General features: G+C 45.8%; 1 protein-coding gene across 26 annotated transcripts in view; it reads left to right on the forward strand.

The window, feature by feature from the left end:
• The window catches only part of LOC141265438 (NFX1-type zinc finger-containing protein 1-like), a 391,532-nt gene extending 371,630 nt beyond the window's left edge, over positions 1-19,902 (forward strand). For 14 of the 26 annotated variants that reach the window (XM_073678521.1, XM_073678525.1, XM_073678527.1 and 11 more), the window contains one exon: positions 16,778-19,899. In XM_073678521.1, the coding sequence (XP_073534622.1) occupies positions 16,778-19,054 (2,277 nt within the window). In that variant the 3' untranslated portion in view covers positions 19,055-19,899. Of the gene's footprint in view, positions 1-16,777 lie in introns of all 26 variants that reach the window. The other 12 variants (XM_073678522.1, XM_073678536.1, XM_073678535.1 and 9 more) reach the window with 4 other exon arrangements.
• The last annotated feature ends 277 nt before the right edge of the window (positions 19,903-20,179 follow it).

Below are 20,179 nucleotides of genomic sequence, written 5' to 3' on the forward strand. Positions count from 1 at the left end.
GCTTTCCAGGCGATGTTAGCATCACCTGGAAAGTGCTTGATAACTAGGTCACACTATATAAATCCATGCAAACAGCATGGATTTATACAGTGTGAACCGAGAGAGTGTATATACTTACCTCCGATGGCCCGCGCTGTCCTGCTCAATCTGTTCTCCCTCGCCGGCAACTTTGAATTGAAAGACCTGCCGACGTCAGCGTCACGTGACCCGTCACATGACTCTGACGTCACCGCAGGTCCTACAACTCACTGCAAGTGCCGGGAACCAAGCGGGAGCGCTGTGCGGGCCGACAGATGGTAAGAATACATTTATTTTTTATTTTATTCTTCTTTTACAGCTTTTTTAATGGTACCTGGGTGTGGATGAGACTCTCCTCTCCTCCACACCCGGGTACCATCCGCACATTAGAACGCACCAATTACGCAAGTACAAATGCTGTCTTGCGGAATTGGCGCGTTCTAATGCAAGTCAATGGCGGCGAAATCGCCGCGTTTCCGCAAAATTAATTGACATGCTGCGGATTTTTGACCGCAGCGTTAACGCTGCGGAAAAATCCGCAACATGGGCACAGCACATGCGGATTTCCATTGGGGAACATTGCTTCCCTTCTACCATGCGTTTTTCATGCGTTTCCGCGGCGTTTACGCAACTGCAAAAACGCCGCGGAAACGCATGAAATACGCATCGTGTGAACACAGCCTAAGGGGGTTTTCCACTTTATTTTTATTTTACACATTAGATCGACTTGTGTCTAATGTGTATAGCCATCTTGATATTTTATATGGCAATTTGACTTTTTACCTGTCTTATATATGTTTATAAATTTACCCAGTACTTCCTTGTGAAAGCCAGTTAATCCATTACATAGAAGTCGTTTTTGATAAATGCTTTTATCAAAACTATAACTGAGATTGATATACTAAAACTAATCTTGAAAGAAAGAGTTAGGCTGTGTGCCCACGATGTGGATTTAATGCATTTCCGCGGCACCATTTCCGCTGCGAAAACGCATTAAAAATGCTTGTTAAGTTGTCTGCCATGTTTCCCAATGGTAATCCGCATGTGCTGTGCACAAGCTGCGGAAATTTCCGCTGCAGATTATCATTGCAGAAAAATCCGCAGCACAACCATTTCTTGTGCGCAATCGTGGCGAAATCGCCGCCATTGACTTGCATAGCACCGCATAACATCCGCATGTATACAATGCGCGGATGGTACCCGTGTCTGGAGAAGAGGAGATTCTCCTCCAGACCCTGGTACCATTAGTAAAAAAAGAAGTAAAACGTAAGAAATAAAAACAAACATTATACTTACCTCTCCGGCGGCCCCCGGTCTCTCTCCGGTGGCTTCCTCTGTCATCGGCGTCCCCCGGTGTTCTGAAGGGACCTGCGGTGACGTCATGTGATGGACACGCGACTGCTGACGTCGGCGGTTGCGTGACCTGTCAGCTGAGTAAATTATGTCAACGCAGGTCCTTTCAGAACACCACGGGACGCTGATGACAGAGGAAGCCACCAGAGAGGAGACCGGAAGCCGCCGGAGAGGTAAGTATAATGTTTTTTTTTATTTTTTACGTTTTAATTCTTTTTTTTTTACTATTGATGCTGCATTTAAAGCAGCATAAGTTGGTCACACAATATAAATCCATGCCAGTTGCATGGATTTATATTGTGTGCCAACTTGTTAAGCACTTTTCCAAGTGATGCTCAAAATCGCTTGGAAAAGCGCTTGAAAAAACGCATGCGGAAATGCATGCAAAAACACTTAAAAAATGCTTCTCCCTGGCAGAAAAAACTCATGTAAAATCCGCATGCGCTTTTTCTGCCAAGGAGATGCATAAATGCTCTGGAAATTTCTGCTTCATTTCTGCATCGTGGGCACATAGCCTAAGGATGGTATGGGCTTGCATGTATCTTCACAGATACAGTCTTCCAACGACAGCTTCACTTTGTTTTGCTAAAAATTACAGTTACAGTAATACAACATCCTATGACATGTAAAGTCATAGTCAAAAGTTTTGAAAGTGACTCAAAGTTTGGTTTTCACTTGTGAGTGAACCCATTCATTTGAATAAAATACAACCTCACACCTAAATAGTCTCAAAATGCTTTACTGTTGGCATGACACAGGACTCATGGTAACACTCATCTTTTCTTCTCTGATCATTCTTCCAGATGGACCAACCAATCAGAAAGGGGCTTCATCAGAGAAAACAACTTAACCCCAGTCCTCTGCAGTCCAGTTTCTGAACTTCCTGCAGTTATTTTCTTTGATGAAACCCCCTTCAGACTATTTAGGACGTTTGGAAGAATGATTATCCAGAGAAGAAAGAGCCTACCATGAGTTCTGTCATACTAACAGTAGCGCATGCTGAGACTATTTGTTACGGATCCAGGTGGTGAAACCTCTGTGCAGTGATACAAGGAGGGTCCAGAGGGGCGTAACTAAGTGCCTACCCGGACTGACCCTGGCCACACGGCGGCTTAGTCGACTCCATGAACCAAGGAGGTACCGGGAAGGTGAACCAGGTGCCACTCTGGGACCGACCTTGTGTGAGAACAGGCGACTCCCACGGGACTGATGGCCGAGGCCAACAGGCACAGCTGATGAGCATGGCTGGCAGACACGCAGGTGGGCATGGCAGATAGACAGACTGGCGGGCATGGCTGATAGACGGGCAGGTGGACACGGCTGGTAGACAGGCTGGTGAGCACGGCAGATAGGCAGGCGGGCACGGCTGATAGACAGGCTGGCGGGCACGGCTGATAGACAAGCTGGCGGGAACGGCTGATAGACAGGCTGGCGGGCACGGCTGAAAGACAGGCTGGCGGGTACTGCAACCTGAGGGCTGAGGAGAGTGTTAACACACAAAGAACAACCTTGCACAGGCACCTCCATTTTGGAGGAGGTGCCTTATATAAGGGTAGAATTCATACATGAAGAAAGCGAGGTGGCACACCAATGTAATAAAATCTTCTTTTATTCCATTTCCATTAAAAATGCAGGGAAGCCGCGCCTTTTGCGGACGACGGCCGTTTCGCATGTCTATCACACTTCTGCCTGGACCCGTAGAAGCGTGATAGACACGCGAAACGTCCGTCGTCCGCAAAAGGAGCCACTTCCCTACATTTTTAGTGGAAATGGAATAAAAGAAGATTTTATTACATCGGTGTGCCACCTCGCTTTCTTCATGTATGAGTTGTGACTTACTTTGTTTCTGGAGGGATTTGCACCCGATGGTAAGATTGATTGCTCCAGCTGATGAGGTCGAGCTTTTGCAGTCTCTGCACAAGGACTGAGTCGCTGCAGTGCTGCTTGCCTGTGCATTTATATAAGGGTAGTCCTCCGGCCATTGGCCAGGGACTCTTTAGGATGGTGCGCGCGACCTCTTTAAGAGGGAGGGAGCGCACGCATGCGCGCCCTAAGTACAGTGCCCAGGGAACTGCGCGTGGCACACGCACCGCGGGCGGAAGCAGCAGGAGCGCCGGAGGATGCCGGACCGGGGCCGCATCGGTGAGGAGATCGGCGTCTCTGCCCAGCAGGAGGCAGAGACGCCGACGCTACAGTAACCCCCCTTTATGCCCCCTCTTCTTCAGGCCTGCTAGAAATTTTTCTAGAAGACAAGCATGAATGTTCTCCCTGGGCTACCAAGACCTCTCTTCAGGACCAATCCCCTTCCAATCACAAGAAAGAAAGTCTTAACTCTTACCCTCTTGATGTCCAAAATATTCTCTACCTGAAAGACGTCCTCGGCGGAGACTGGAGCTGGAGTGGTACCTGGATTGTCAGAGAAAGGATTAAGGACAACAGGCTTGAGGAGAGAGACATGAAAGGAATTGGGAATCTGTAAGAAGGCAGGGAGTTTCAGCTTGTACGCCACTGGATTTATTTGGTTCAGAATCTCGAAAGGACCGTTGAACCGCGGACCCAACTTGTATGATGGTATCTTGAGACGGATATATTTGGAGGAAAGCCAGACCTTGTCTCCCAGACGAAATAGAGGCAGATCCAGACGTTTCTTATAAGCATGTTTCTTCATCCACTCAGAGGACTGAAGAAGTGCAGATCTAGTGTCTTCCCAAATCACCGAAAAGTCACTGACGAGAGCCTCCGCGGCAGGATTGTCCACTGAAGAAGAGACGGGAAATGGAATTCGGGGGTGCCGACCGTAAACCACAAAAAATGGAGATTTAGCAGAGGACTCACTCACATGGTGGTTATAAGAAAACTTGGCCCAAGGCAGAAGTTCTACCCAATCGGTATGGTGAGCGTTGACAAAGTGCCGAAGAAAACTGGTAAGGATCTGATTAATACATTCCACCTGACCATTGGACTGAGGATGATAAGCCGAAGAAAAGTCCAAAGTGACATCCAGCAGCTTGCACGTGGCACTCCAGAAGCGAGAAGTGAACTGAACTGTTCTGTCCGAGACAATGTGGAGGGGTAAGGCGTGGAGATGAAAGATGTGACGGAAGAAGCCCTTAGCCAGCACACGTGCGGATGGAAGACCAGGCGAAGGAATGAAGTGAGCCATCTTGGAGAAGCGGTCAGCGACCACCCATACAGTGCTGGCCAAAAGTTTTGGCACCCCTGCAATTCTGTCAGATAATACTCAGTTTCTTCCTGAAAATGATTGCAATCACAAATTCTTTGGTATTATTATCTTCATTTAATTTGTCTTCAATGAAAAAACACAAAAAGAATTGTCCTAAAGCCAAATTGGATACAATTCCACTCCAAACCTAAAAAAGGGGGTGGACAAAAGTATTGCACTGTTTGAAAAATCATGTGATGCTTCTCTAATTCGTGTAATTAACAGCACCTGTAACTTACCTGTGGCACCTAACAGGTGTTGGCAATAACTAGATCACACTTGCAGCCAGTTAACATGGATTAAAGTTGACTCAACCTCTGTCCTGTGTCCTTGTGTGTACCACATTGAGCATGGAGAAAAGAAAGAAGACCAAAGAACTGTCTGAGGACTTGAGAAACTAAATTGTGAGGAAGCATGAGCAATCTCAAGGCTACAAGTCCATCTCCAAAGACCTGAATGTTCCTGTGTCTTCCGTGCGCAGTGTCATCAAGAAGTTTAAAGCCCATGGCACTGTGGCTAACCTCCCTAGATGTGGACGTAAAAGAAAAATTGACGAGAGATTTCATCGCAAGATTGTGCGGATGGTGGATAAAGAACCTCGACTAACATCTAAACAAGTTCAAGCTGCCCTGCAGTCCGAGGGTACAACAGTGTCAACCCGTACTATCTGTCGGCGTCTGAATGAAAAGGGACTGTATGATAGGATACCCAGGAAGACACCACTTCTTACCTCGAGACATAAAAAAGCCAGGCTGGAGTTTGCCAAAACTTACCTGAGAAAGCCTAAAACGTTTTGGAAGAATGTTCTCTGGTCAGATGAGACAAAAGTAGAGCTTTTTGGCAAAAAGCATCAACATAGAGTGTACAGGGGAAAAAAAGAGGCATTCAAAGAAAAGAACACGGTCCCTATAGTCAAACATGGCGGAGGTTCCCTGATGTTTTGGGGTTGCTTTGCTGCCTCTGGCACTGGACTGCTTGACCGTGTGCATGGCATTATGAAGTCTGAAGACTACCAACAAATTTTGCATCATAATGTAGGGCCCAGTGTGAGAAAGCTGGGTCTCGTTCAGAGGTCATGGGTCTTCCAGCAAGACAATGACCCAAAACACACTTCCAAAAGCTCTGTAAAATGGTTTGAGAGAAAGCACTGGAGACTTCTAAGGTGGCCAGCAATGAGTCCAGACCTGAATCCCATAGAACACCTGTGGAGAGATCTCAAAATGGCAGTTTGGAGAAGGCACCCTTCAAATATCAGGGACTTGGAGCAGTTTGCTACAATTCCAGCAGAGCATTGTAAAAAACTCATTGATGGTTACCGGAAGCGGTTGTTCGCAGTTATTTTGGCTAAAGGTTGTGCACCCAAGTATTAGGCTGAGGGTGCCCATACTTTTGTCTGGCCCATTTTTGGAATTTTGTGTGAAATGATCAATGATTTGATTTTTGCTTCATTCTCTTTTGTGTTTTTTCCTTGCAAGCCAATTAAATGCAGATAATAATACCAAAGAATTTGTGATTGCAATCATTTTCAGGAAGAAACTGACAGAATTGCTGGGGTGCCAATACTTTTGGCCACCACTGTATGACGGTAGAACCGGCAGATACCGGAAGATCACTGATAAAGTCCATAGCAATGTGTTGCCAAGGAGCAGAAGGCACGGGGAGAGGAAGACGACGACCAGCTGGGAGATGCCTAGGTATCTTGTTAGGGGCACAGGAGGAACAAGCCGCGATAAAATCCGCAACATCTTTGCGCAGAGTGGGCCACCAATAATGTTGGGCAATGAGTAGAAGCGTCTTCCTCTGGCCGGCATGAACAGCCAGTTTGGACGAATGACCCCAGAGTAAGACCCTCTTCCAATCCTGAGCCGCTACAAAGGTCTTACCAGGAGGTAGATGTGACAGGTCAAACAGAGCAACAGTCATTATTCTGGAGGGGTCGATGATGTGTAGAGGCTCCTCCTCTTGGTCGATAGACAGAAAAGAGCGGGATAGAGCGTCAGCTTTAATATTCTTGTCTGCCGGGTGGTAATGGAGAGTGAATCTGAAGCGAGCAAAGAACAAAGACCATCTGGCCTGTCGTGGATTTAGTCTTTGGGCGGTCGGCAAGTGAGCGAGGTTTTTATGGTCAATGTAGATGACCACCGAGTGCAGAGCCCCCTCAAGCAAGTAGCGCCACTCCTCCAGCGCTAATTTGATGGCCAGCAGTTCTCGATTTCCTATGGAATAATTGCGCTCGGACGGAGAAAATAGTTTGGAGAAGAAGCCGCAGGTCACCATTCACCCGGACGAGGATTTCTGGGTGAGTACTGATCCAGCTCTGGAGGAAGAGGCATCAACCTCCAGGACGAACTGTTTATTGCAATCTGGACGATGTAGCACTGGAGCGGAGGAGAAGGCTTGTTTAAGAGAGACAAAGGCACTTTCCGCCTCGGAAGTCTATTCCCTGGGATTTGCTCCTTTACGGGTGAGGGCAGAGATGGGAGCAGCCCGAGAGGAGAAATGAGGAATGAATAGGCGGTAGTAGCTAGCGAATCCCAGAAACCGCTGAATAGCCTTCAACCCCTCAGGTCGGGGCCACTTTAAGACAGCAGACATCTTGTCTGGATCCATCCGCAGTCCGGTCTCAGAGGTGATATACCCCAAAAATGGTAGGGAGGTCTGCTCAAAGTGGCATTTCTTGAACTTTGCATACAGGCGATTCTTCCGGAGCCTCAGCAGTAGCTGACGAACATCCCTCCAGTGAGAGGGCAGATCAGGGGAGAACACCAGGATATCGTCCAGGTACACCACCACGCAGGAATACTGGAGATCTCGGAAGATGTCATTCACTAACTCCTGGAAGATGGCTGGAGCATTACAGAGACCAAAGGGCATCACGCTTTACTCGTAGTGACCATTTCGTGTGTTAAATGACGTCTTCCACTCGTCTCCCTGGCGAATCCGGACCAGATTGTACGCCCCACGAACATCAATCTTAGTGAAGATCTTCGTGCCCTTTAGGAGGTCAAACAGCACTGAGATGAGAGGCAGGGGGTACTTATTTTTGATGGTAATCTGGTTTAGGCCCCTATAGTCGATACATGATTAAGAGAGCCATCTTTCTTTTTGCCGAAGAAAAATCCTGCTCCAGCCGGAGAGGTGGATTTCTGGATAAATCCCCTAGCAAGGTTCTCTTCTATGTACTCAGACATAGCATGGGTCTCGGCCAGCGACAAGGGGTAGATTCGCCCGTGAGGAGGTGAAGCACCAGGCATTAGGTCGATGGGGCAATCATACGGCCTATGAGGTAGTAGAGTCTCTGCCTCCTTTTTATCGAAGACGTCCGCATATGACCAGTAGGAGAGTAGGGTGCCGGCAAGCCAGGTAGGTTAGCTGGAGTAGACGAAGGTCGAGCAGGACGAACCGGAACCAGACAGAACTTATGACATTCCTGACCCCAATGGAGCACCTCACCTGAGCTCCAATTCCAGACGGACTCATGTCTCTGTAACCAAGGCAGGCCAAGCAAGAGGTGTTGGGAGAGACAGAACAGCACGTAAAAGGAGATCCTTTCCGAATGTAGCATTCCTACCTGAAGAGTTACAGGCTCAGTGACAAACAAGATGGTCTCAGAGAGAAGCTTTCCATCCACAGAGGAAACCGCTAAAGGATCAGCCAGACGTATGGTAGGAATCTGATATCTCTCCACAACGGCCTGTTGAATGAGGTTCCCAGCGGCTCCAGAATCTAGATAGGCAGTCTCGAAGAAGCGGGTCTCATTACTGGTAACCTAAATGGACAGAGTCAAGGGCGGAGAAGAAGAACTTTTGCCTAGGTTGACCTCTCCGAGCGGTCCTAGACACTGGAGTTTCCCGGTCTCACCGGACAGGAGCGGATTAGATGCTCTATACTGCCACAGTAGAAGCAACTCCCCTCGGTGCGGCGGGTCTCCTGGCGAGCCTTGACCATCTTAACTTGGTCTATTTGCATAGACTCTGGAGAAGACACCAGAGGGGATACAAGGTTGCGAGACTGGCCTTTGGAAGGTTGGTGCGAGGCGCAGGGGTCTTCTCTCACGGGTCGACTCCTTAGAACGCTCCTGAAAACGGATGTCGATCTGTGTAGCTAATGACACCAGGTCATCCAGAGAGGGAGGTATGTCGCGACTGGCTAGTTCACCCTTGATCCGTCCGTAAAGGACCTCCCAAAAGGTGGACACCAGAGCCTCATTGTTCGAGGCAAGTTCAGTTGCGAGGGTGCGGAAACACACAGCATACTGTCCCACAGAGAGACTCCCTTGACGTGGGGGTTTGCACTATATTTGCGTCCAGCCAGGTACAGCAGACAGGAGCGGGCTGCCCCCAACCACCAGCTGCCTATTTGTACCTCGTTGGACACAACAATATAGGGAAGCCCTTTTTTTCTTTATTATTTCGTGAATTTCATTAAATAATTAAAAAAAAAAATACGTGGGGCTTCTCCCTATTTTTGTGTCCAGCCAGGTACAACTAGGCAGCTGGGGGCTGGAATCTGCAGCGCAGGGAGGCCCAAGCTTTCTGGGGTCACCCTCACCCCCCCCCCGCTGCTAAGTGCAGTCCGCAGCCACCCCAGAAAATGGCGCGTTCATAGAAGCGCCATCTTCTGGCGCTGTACCCAACTCATCCAGGGCCCTAGTGCGGTGGCTCACTGGGTAATAAAGGGGTTAGGGCCAGCTTGGTATTATCAGCTGGCCCTAAGCCTGAAATTCATGGGGTCACGCCAATATTAGACATGACCGCCATGAATCTAGTAAAGTATTTAAAAAAAACACAACACCCAGAATAAAGTCCTTTAATTGAAATAAACACACAATTCTTTATTGTTCTAAATTAAACCATACTTACCATCACGCCCATTCCAGCTGAAGCCAATGATCTCCTGCAATAAAAGAAAAATAATTAAAAAACAACATCATCCTTACCTTTCCATGGTTCCCAGGACAGCTCCAGCTCTGCTACATCGAGATGACAGGCTGGATCGCAGCAGAAAGCTGCCATCCAGCCTGTCATCCCGCAGACACTGAGAACCGCAGGCATGCTTGCGCTCCTCAGTGTCAGGCTGTGATGGCATCCAGATGAGCCGAGTCTCTCACGCTCACCGCATGCACAGGAGAATTCTCCCACGCTGTCAGTGACGTGCATGAGGTGAGCTGAGTTCATTGTCGGCTCATCTGGATGCCGTTACAGCCAGACACTGAGGAGCGCAAGCATGTCTGCGCTTCTCAGTGTCTGCGGGATGACAGGCTGGATGGCAGCTGTCTGCTGCGATCCAGCCTGTCATCTCGATGTAGCAGAGCTGAAGCTGTCCTGGGAACCATGGAATGGTAAGGATGATGTTGCTTTATTATTTTACTTTTATTGCAGGAGATCGTTGGCTTCAGCTGGAATGGGCGTGATGGTAAGTATGGTTTAATTTAGAACATTAAAGAATTGTGTGTTTATTTCAATTAAAGGACTTTATTCTGGGTGTTGTGTTTTTTTTAAATACTTTGCTAGAAATTCATGGCGGTGATGTCTAATATTGGCGCGACCCCATGAATTTCGGGCTTAGGGCCAGCGGATAATATTACTTTTATTACCCAGTGAGCCACCGCACCAGGGCCCTGGATGAGCTGGATACAGCGCCAGAAGATGGCGCTTCTATGAATGCGCCATTTTCTGGGTTGGCTGCGGACTGCAGTTCGCAGCATGGGGGGCCCACAAAGCTTGGGCCACCCTGCGCTGTGGATTCCAGCCCCCAGCTGCTTAGTTGTACCTGGCTGGGCACAAAAATAGGGCGAAGCCCCACGTATTTTTTTTTTTTTTTTACTTATTTCATGAAATAATAATAATAAAAAAAAGGGCTTCCCTATATTGTTGTGTCCGGCCAGGTACAAATAGGCAGCTGGGAGTTGGGGGCAGCCCGTTCCTGGATGCTGTACCTGGCTGGCATACAAAAATATGGCAAAGCCCACGTCAAAATTTTTGGGAAAAATTAATTAAAAAATAAATAATAATTTAGGGACTGCATCTTTATTAACCCCTCAAGTGTCATTTAGTGTTAAAATAAAGGATTTATTAAAAAAAAAATTGACGTGCGATCCCCCATAATTTTAGTCTCTAGCGGAGGTTAAGTAGACGGCTGGGGCAGATGTTTGAAGCCTGGGAAGGGGGTAATACCCACGGAGCTTCCCAGGCTACTAATATCAGCCCCCAGCTCAATACCTAGCCTTTACTAGCTATTAAAATGGGAGACCCCCCCAAAAAAATGACGTGGGGTCCCCCCTATTTTAATAGCTAGCAAAGGCTAGGCAGACAGCTGGGGGCTGATATTAATATCCCAGGAAGGGTGCCATGAATATTTGCCCCCTCCCAGGCTAGAAACACTAGCCGTCAGCCGCCCCAGAAATGGTGCATCCATAGGATGCGCCAATTCTGGCACTTAGCCTCGCTCTTCCCACTGCCCTGGTGCGGTGGCAGGGGGTAATAGTGGTGGGGTTCATGTCAGCGCCAGCTGCCATGAAGCCCAGGTTAGTAATGATGGGCGTCTATAAGACACCCCCATTACTAACCTACAAAGTGTTAAAAAGAAAAAACACACACTACACCCAGAAAAAAATAATTTATTTGAAATAAAACACACCATTTTATATAATTCTTAGTTTACTAAAAAAAAATAGTTACCTGTCCACGTTCCTGCGCTGATCTCCCATGCACAGCTGTCACATCTGGAGATGGTGACAGCTGTGCATGGCTGCTGTAAGCTCACGCTGCCGGGAACACATCCGCTCCTGGCAGCGTGAGCCCCTGACTGAGGTCACCGGAGTGCATTCAGTCAGCGCAGCTCTGGAGACCTCCTTTACGGCACTGCTGTACCGTGGGAATTTCTCACGGTACAGCAGGGCCGTAAAGGAGCTAACCGGTGCAGCGCTGCCTGAACTCCGGCGAACCCGCTTATGCAATGACGGGGCTGCTTTACGGCCCCGTCATTCTAGCGGCGGCAGTGGTTCAGAGCGGTCACATTCTATGTGGCTGCTCTAAACTGGAGATATTCGTGGGACACTCGTGGACTACTACGGAGGGGTAAGGATAAGGTTGTGGTTTATTATTTTATATTTTATTACAGGAGATCGATGGCTTCGGGGAATTAGGTGTCTAGGTGAGTATAGGTGTATTTTTTCATTTTTTACTTTATTTTAGGTGGCGATCGGCGGGGACAGGTAATGTATAAACTAATTTATTTTAGGTAACCACTGGCCACCAATGACATGTATTTAAAATTTATTGGGGACCAAGAACAAATATATATGGGGGCCTAAAAGAATAAAAGATGTATAGGGGCAAAAATAACATATGGGGCAGTTTAAATAGCAGGATCAGGCTGATGGGAACTACTGCTCCCATCGAGCTGATCCTGCTGGCACGAGTGGACGGGGGACAGACATAGGCCGATGGGAGTAGTAGTGTCACATCGGCCTATGTCTGCCTGCACGCACACACCCGCAGACACCCACAGACACCCGCAAACACCCACAGACACCGCGCAGACGCCCGCAAACACCCACAGACACTGCGCACACCCGCAGACATCGCACAGACACTGCGCACACCCGCAGACATCGCACAGACACCGCGCACACCCGCAGACATCGCACAGACACCGCGCACACCCGCAGACATCGCACAGACACCGCACACACCCGCAGACTTCGCACAGACACCGCACACACCCGCAGACATCGCACAGACACCCCGCACACACTCGCAGACATCGCACAGACACCGCGCACACACTAATCATGATGGGTCTGATGGTCTGGGAGGTGAGGCTGACCTGTGTGGCCGGGGGAAAGTTCATGTGAGTTCATGCAGTCAAGCATGAACTCACATGAACTCTCTGAGGGCACCACGGCTACTTCAAATGAACAGCTGATCAGCATCACCTGATACCTCAGCTGTTCATTTGAAATAACCGGCGGGAAAGCGCAGCACAGAACGGGAAGGCCGGCGGTGAAGTCTTTTCACTGCCGGCTTCCCCGCCCGGGTCCTTCGCTCCCCGCTCCTTGGTGCTGCGCTCCCCGCCCGGTCCTAACTTACGATCGGGATGGGAGGTGGCGAGGGGAGCAGAGGATCAGGGTGGGAGGCTGCGGGGAAGCAGTATGGGGCTGTGTGATTGTTTAAAAGCCGGCGGCTTTTTACCGCCCGCCGGCTTTTAAACAATCAGGAGAATTCTCTCACGCTGGGATGGCATTCTGATGACAGGCTGGATCGCAGCTGAGCGCTGCCATCCAGCTTGTCATCCTTCAGAGACACTGCAGAGCGCAGGTATTATGGGAACTTCCGATTCCGGTATTCGATATTGTAAAAGTATCGGAATTCCGATACCGCGAATATCGGCCGATACCCGATATTTCAGTATCGGAATGCTCAACACTAGTTATCAGTAGTCAAGATTTTGGCACATAAGCTGATACCCAGCATTAGAGGCATATCCAGGGAGGGGGGCACAGCCAGTGCATGTGCCCTGGGCGCAGCCGGCTGGGGGGGCGCTGTTGGGCCGCCCAGTGCAGCATCCAAGGTGTCTCCCCCGGCGGCTGCATTCTGCCTCCACCCTCAGACCGGAATTCAGCCATTCTCTGAAGCTGCAGCGTGCCGGCTCCCAGCGTTCATCTGCACTTGCGTCTGTCAGACGCGAGCACAATTGAAGCTCTGACCGTCGGCTTAGACTGAAGTCAGCAGCATGATCAGGTCACGTCACCCACAAGACAGAACACCATCGGTGGTAAGTGCTCCTGTGGCTATGGAGCTGAAGACACCGAAGATTTAGCCTGGGGGGGGGTATTTATTGCCTGGAGGAGGGGGGCATATTTATTAATTGTGCAGGGGGCTATATATTAATTGTGCAGGGGGGCTAGTAATTGTGCAGGGGGATATTTATTTATTTGTTCAGGGGACTATTAATTGTGCAGGGTACATATTTATTAATTGAGCAGGGCGCTATTAATTGTGCACGGGGGCTATTTATTCATTGTGCAGAGGGCTTTTTATTCATTGTGCAGGGGGCTATTTATTCAATGTGCAAGGGGGCTATTTATTCATTGTGCAGGGGGGGGGGCTTTTTATTCATTGTGCAGGGGGCTTTTTATTCATCTGCAGGGGGCTATTTATTCATTGTGCAGGGCGGATATTTATTCAGTGTGGAGGTGAGGATATTTATTCAGTGTGGAGGTGAGGATATTTATTTAGTGTGGAGGGGGAATATTTAATCAGTGTGGAGGGGCAAAGCTTTTGATACCGTTCCACACAAAAGGTTGATACATAAAATGAGAACAATGGGGATAGGGGAAAATATATGTATGTGGGTTAAAAACTGGCTCAGTGATAGGAAACAAAGGGTGGTTATTAATATAACACACTCAGACTGGGTCTCAGTTAACAGTGGAGTACCACAGGGGTCAGTATTGGGCTCGCTTCTTTTTAACAGATTTGTTAATGACCTTGTAGGGGGCATACAGAGTAGTATTTCAATATTTCCAGATGACACTAAACTCTGCAGGGTAATCAATACAGAGGAGGACAATTTTATATTACAGGAGGATCTATGTAAACTAGAAGCTTGGGCTAATAAATGGCAAATGAGCTTTAATGGGGATAAATGTAAGGTAATGCACTTGGGTAGAGGAAATAAAATGTATAATTATATGCTTAATTGTAAAACACTGGGTAAAACTGTCACTGAAAAGGATCTGGGTGTATTGGTGGACGACAACCTCACGTTTGGTGGCCAGTGTCAGGCAGCTGCTGCAACGGCAAATAAAATAATGGGATGCATTAAAAGAGGCATAGATGCTCATGAGGAGAACATAATTTTACCTCTATACAAGTCATTAGTGCGATCACACTTAGAATACTGTGTACAGTTCTGGTCTCCGGTGTATAAGAAAGACATAGCTGAACTAGAGCGGGTGCAGAGAAGAGAGACCAAGGTTATTAGAGGACTGGGGGGTCTGCAATACCAAAACAGGTTATTACACTTGGGGTTATTTAGTTTGGAAAAACAAAGGCTTAGTGGTGATCTTATTACTATGCACAAGTATATAAAGGGACAGGACAAAGACCTTTCTACTGATGATGCTGCATGATGTTGTAATGAGTGATTCACTACTAAAATTTAAGAGGGGCCTGGATGCCTTTCTTGAAAAGTATAATATTACAGGTTATATATACTAGATTCCTTGATAGGGCGTTGATCCAGGCAACTAGTCTGATTGTCGTATGGAGTCGGGAAGGAATTTTTTTCCCCAATGTGGAGCTTAGTGTTGCCACATGGGTTTTGTTTGCCTTTCTCTGGATCAACATGTTAGGCTATGGATTGAACTAGATGGACTTAGTCTTCCTCCAACTTTAAAAACTATGTTACTATGTTACTGTGATTCAGTGGGGAGGGGGGATTTATTCAGTGTGGAGGAGGGGATTAATCTGGGTCGCGAGTGGGGGGGTACAAACACATTATTGGTAGCAAGGGGAAAAATGTGTGGGGACACAGTATGAGGAGGTATTGGGAAACGTCTAAGAAGACTATTGGGTATAGTGCGAGGAGACAGTATAAAGGAATAAAAGTGTGAGTGGGCACAGAATAGAGACTGAGTAGTGGGTGGGGGTAGCATGGGGGGGGACAGTATAAGATCACAGCCAGGAGGGGACAGTATGCTAAGGAGGGGGAGTGTGAGGAGGGGGCACAGTACAGATGCTGCGCCCTATAGGGGGGCACAGTGTGAAGAAGGGGCCCAGTATGGAAAGGAAAGGGCCGTGTGGAGATCATGTACCATAAGAGGGACAGTGTGGGGGTAATATTTTGTGCAGGGAATATAGAGAGGGGCAATTATTTATTCAGGGTCTCAGTGTAGGGGAGATATTTTTATTCAGGAGCATAACAATATATATTATATAGAGTCATTACAAACAGAATGATCTATTTTAAGAGTTTATTTCTGTTAATGTTAATGATTATGGCTTACAGCCAATGAAAACACAAAAGTCATTATCTCAGTAAATTTAAATAATTAACAAAAAACACCTGCAAAGGCTTCCTAAGCATTTATAAAGGTCCCTTAGTCTATTTCAGTAGGCTCCACAATCATGGGGAAGACTGCTGACTTGACAGATGTACAGAAGGCAGTCATTGACACACTCCACAAGGTCCTAGAGTCTGGAAGAAGAGTGGAGAGGCACACAATCCAAGCTGTTGAGGTCTAGTGTGAAGTTTCCACAATCAATGATGGTTTGGGGAGCCATGTCATCTGCTGGTGTAGGTCCACTGTGTTTTATCAAGACCAAAGTCAGCGCAGCCATCTACCAGTAAATTTTAGAGCATTTCATGCTTCCCTCTGCCGACAAGCTTTTTGGAGATGGAAATTTAATTCTCCAGCAGGACTTGGCACCTGTCCACACTGCCAAAAGTACCAATACCTGGTTTAAAAGCAACAGTATCATTGTGCTTGATTGGCCAGCAAACTCGCCTGACCTTAACCCCATAGAGAATCTATGGGGTATTGTCAAGATGAAGATGAGAGACACCAGACCCAACAATGCAGACGAGCTGAAGGCTGCTATGAAAGCGACCTGGGCTTCCATAACACCTTTAGCAGTGCCACAGGCTGATCGCCTCCATGCCACGCCGCGTTGATGCAGTAATTGATGCAAAAGGAGCCCCGACCAAGTATTGAGTGCATTTACTGAACATACATTTCAGTAGGCCAACATTTCAGATTTTAAAAACATTTTTCATGCTGTTGTTATAAAGTATTCTAATTTACTGAGACTGTTTAATTTGTGTTTTCATTGGCTGTAAGCCATAATCATCAACAATAACCAAAATAAACACTTGAAATAGATCACTCTGTAATGACTCTATATAATATATGAGTTTCACTTTTTGTATTGAAGAGCTGAAATAAATGAACTTTTTGATGATATTCTAATTTAGTGAGATGCTCCTGTATTTGTCAGTAAAAGTTTAAAAACTTAAGAATTGCTTACAACCAGTAGCCAGAGAAATATCTGACAACAAGATATAAAAATATTGAAGCCGCAAACTTTGTGAAAACCAAAATTTGTGTCAGTATCAAGACTTTTGTCCATTACTGTACGTCACTATAACTTATACCTCTCTGATTTTATCTACTAGGGTGTTTGTCACAGCCTCTTCTTTGTGGACCACCATCACCTTGAGGAACATATTAAGGAAGGCAAGAGTCATCAGAATGTCCATGAAGCTACTTTTGTGAAGTCACTTTGCTTCTATTTCATACAACAAGGCTACTCTCCATCCCAGATAACAATTCTCACTACTTATTCTGGACAGCTTCATTGTTTGCAGAAAATGATGCCCAAAGCTCAGTTTCAGGGTGTCAGGGTATGTGTGGTTGATAAATACCAAGGAGAGGAAAATGAAATTATCATCCTCTCACTGGTAAGAAGTAACTTGGTTGGCAATGTTGGTTTTCTTAAAATTCCAAACCGGGTATGTGTTGCTTTATCAAGAGCCAAGAAAGGATTATTTTGTATAGGGAATATGGAATTATTATCCAAAGTTCCCCTTTGGAGTGCAATTAATGATGTTTTAGATGAAAATGGTCTTATTGGTAAAGAGTTAAAGCTCCAATGTGTCAACCATCCTGATACAGCAACTTATGTGTCTAAATCATCAGACTTTGCTGATGTTCCTGAGGGTGGATGCAAGATTCCTTGCCAATTTAGATTAAACTGTGGCCATGTTTGTCCTCTTTTGTGTCACCCTTATGATCAGCAGCATGAAAATGTTGTATGCAGAAAGCCTTGTACAAAAAGTGTCTGTGAAAATGGACACAAGTGCAGAAAGTTGTGCGGTGACCCTTGTGGTAAATGTGAAGAGGTTGTGCCAAAAGGGATTCCCTTATGTGGACACATTCAGGATGTTCCATGTTCAATGGATCCAGAAGAATTTGGTTGCAAAGGGCCATGCATTAAGATATTACATTGTGGTCACAAGTGTGTCCGATTATGTGGTCAAATCTGCAAATGTCCTGAAAAGGTAACAGTTACACTGGAATGTGGTCACACTGTTAAAACATTGTGTTTCATGAAGACAGAAGTTGAGTTGGCTGGCACCACTTTAAAATGTCATGTGAAATGTGAAGAAAAATTAGATTGTGGACACAACTGCCCTGGAAATTGCAACAGCTGCGATACACGAGGCTTTCACTTAACATGTGGAAATGCTTGCGGCATTCCACTTTACTGTTCACATAAGTGTGAAGAAAAGTGTAACACTAGATGCTTTTGTAACCGTTCTTGTGAAAATTCATGTTTTCATGGAAAATGCCTTCAGAAATGCAGTGAACCATGTGCTCCTTGCACAAAGCCTTGTGGGTGGTGGTGTAAGCACAAAAGGTGTACAAAATTGTGTTGGGAGCCTTGTGACAGAGAGGCATGTGATGAACCTTGCAGGAAAAATCTTAAATGTGGTCACCCATGCATTGGATTTTGTGGCGAGCCATGCCCCAAGAAATGCAGAGTTTGTGATGCTGATGAAGTTCAAGAATTGATTTTTGGAAATGAAACAAAATCTGATGCCCGCTTTGTTCAACTCATGGACTGTCCTCATTTTTTTGAAGAGACAAGTTTCTCGGAATGGATGGTTAGCAAAGAGGAAGACCAAATTATTAAACTGAAGTCTTGTCCGAAATGTCTGAAACCCATCAGAAAAAGTTTACGATATGGCAATTTGATCAAGCAAACACTGTCTGATTTAGAGAAGGTTAAAGAAAGGATCAGTTACAAATGGATTAATAATTTGGAAATGTTTCTCAGTGAAAATGAGACTGAATTGTGTAACTTTCCACAACTAGATAAGACAGTGCAACAGTTGCAAGAAGGCAACTTAACTCTACGTTCACTGATGTTAGTAGCTGAGAAAGTAATATTTTGGCAAAAACTAGGAGCAATACAAAATAGGGTAAAAAAGAGCCCTAAGATTCTGATCAGAATACTTAATGATATTCCTATTCTTTCTCAAGCTATTGTTAACGCTACAAGCAAGTATGACATTTTAGAGAAATACTATGAACTATTCCGAATGGCCCTAGTAGTAGAGGCTACATTCATTGAGCAGAATATGCCAGAGATATCTATTCAAAAAATAAAATTACTGATCAATGAGATGTATTCAGAAGAACGCACCGTGCAGTTGGATGAATTACATGCCCACCTGCAAAAGTTTCCAGTACATATGGATCTCATCAATGTAGTAAAGGAAAAAACAGTCATATATGACACAGAGCTGCTGAGGCAACAATTATGGCACAGGTGTGATGCAGGACATATCTATACTACCAATGTAGATGAAAACAAGAGTCCCTGCTGTCCACAGTGTAATTTCAGTGATGAAGATGGAGAGGAAGATGAAGATGCAGATGAAGATTAGCTGTTCTTTCAAGCAAAAGTCATGCAAAAATACATATAATTAAAAAGTTTAGTTTCTATAATTTCTAAAGAAAATAAAATCTAAAAAATATAAATATCAATATATAAACAAAGAATAATTTAAGTTTATGGGGAGTGAGCACAATCATATTATTTCAGATATCTCCTGTCTCTAGCTTCATATTGTAAATGTGTTATAAACCACAAAGATTAGATTTATACTTATGGGTCTTTCCCATCTTTGTAAATGAATATTGTTGGATAGTATTTGTAAAAACAAGCATTTTTGCAGTTTACTGCTTATTAAAATTTGCAGCCGCTCTTGAGATATTAACACTTTTTTTATTTATAGTTTTTAAGCACTGTTCTGAAGCTATTCGGATTAGAAATTAACCCCTTCTCGGCATATGACGCACCTATATGTCATGGTTGAGAAGGGTTTCCCGACAAATGATGTACAGTTACGTCATGGCGATCATATGGGGCACAGCCTCTGTCCGTTTACCCACTAAATGCAGCGATCAATATCGATCATAGCATTTAGGAGGCTAAAAGAGGGTGGAGCTTCCTCTCCCGCCTGATAGTTACCCCACAACGTAATCTTGGATTGCCGATGGAAGTCATGGCAACCCGAGGCAAAATGACGACCACTGGATATGCCAGCTATGGAGGCTTGTTAGACCATGCCAGTAGCATGGTCTACAAGGCGTTCTGTCAGTGTCACACTGACAAGTGTAATGCATTGCAGTGCTTGTGCTTTGCAATTGATTATTCCAGTGATCAGAGTAATAAAACCACTTCTGTCCTGCATATTTATAAAGAAAACAAGTAGCACTCTGAAAAAAAAAATAAAATATATATATCTACAGTGGTGGCCAAAAGTATTGGCACCCCTGCAATTCTGTCAGATAATACTGAGTCTCTTCCTGAAAATTGTTGCAATCACAAATTCTTTGGTATTATCATCTTCATTTAGTTTGCTTGCAATGAAAAAACACAAAAGAGAATGAAGCAAAAATCAAATCATTGATCATTTCACACAAAACTCCAAAAATGGGCCGGACAAAGGTATTGGCACCCTCAGCCTAATACTTGGTTGCACAACCTTTAGCCAAAATAACTGCGA

This window comes from Phyllobates terribilis, unplaced genomic scaffold (assembly GCF_046119375.1).
Source record: "Phyllobates terribilis strain yellow unplaced genomic scaffold, ASM4611937v1 Scaffold_4__5_contigs__length_816908805, whole genome shotgun sequence".
NCBI classification, from domain to species: domain Eukaryota; kingdom Metazoa; phylum Chordata; class Amphibia; order Anura; family Dendrobatidae; genus Phyllobates; species Phyllobates terribilis.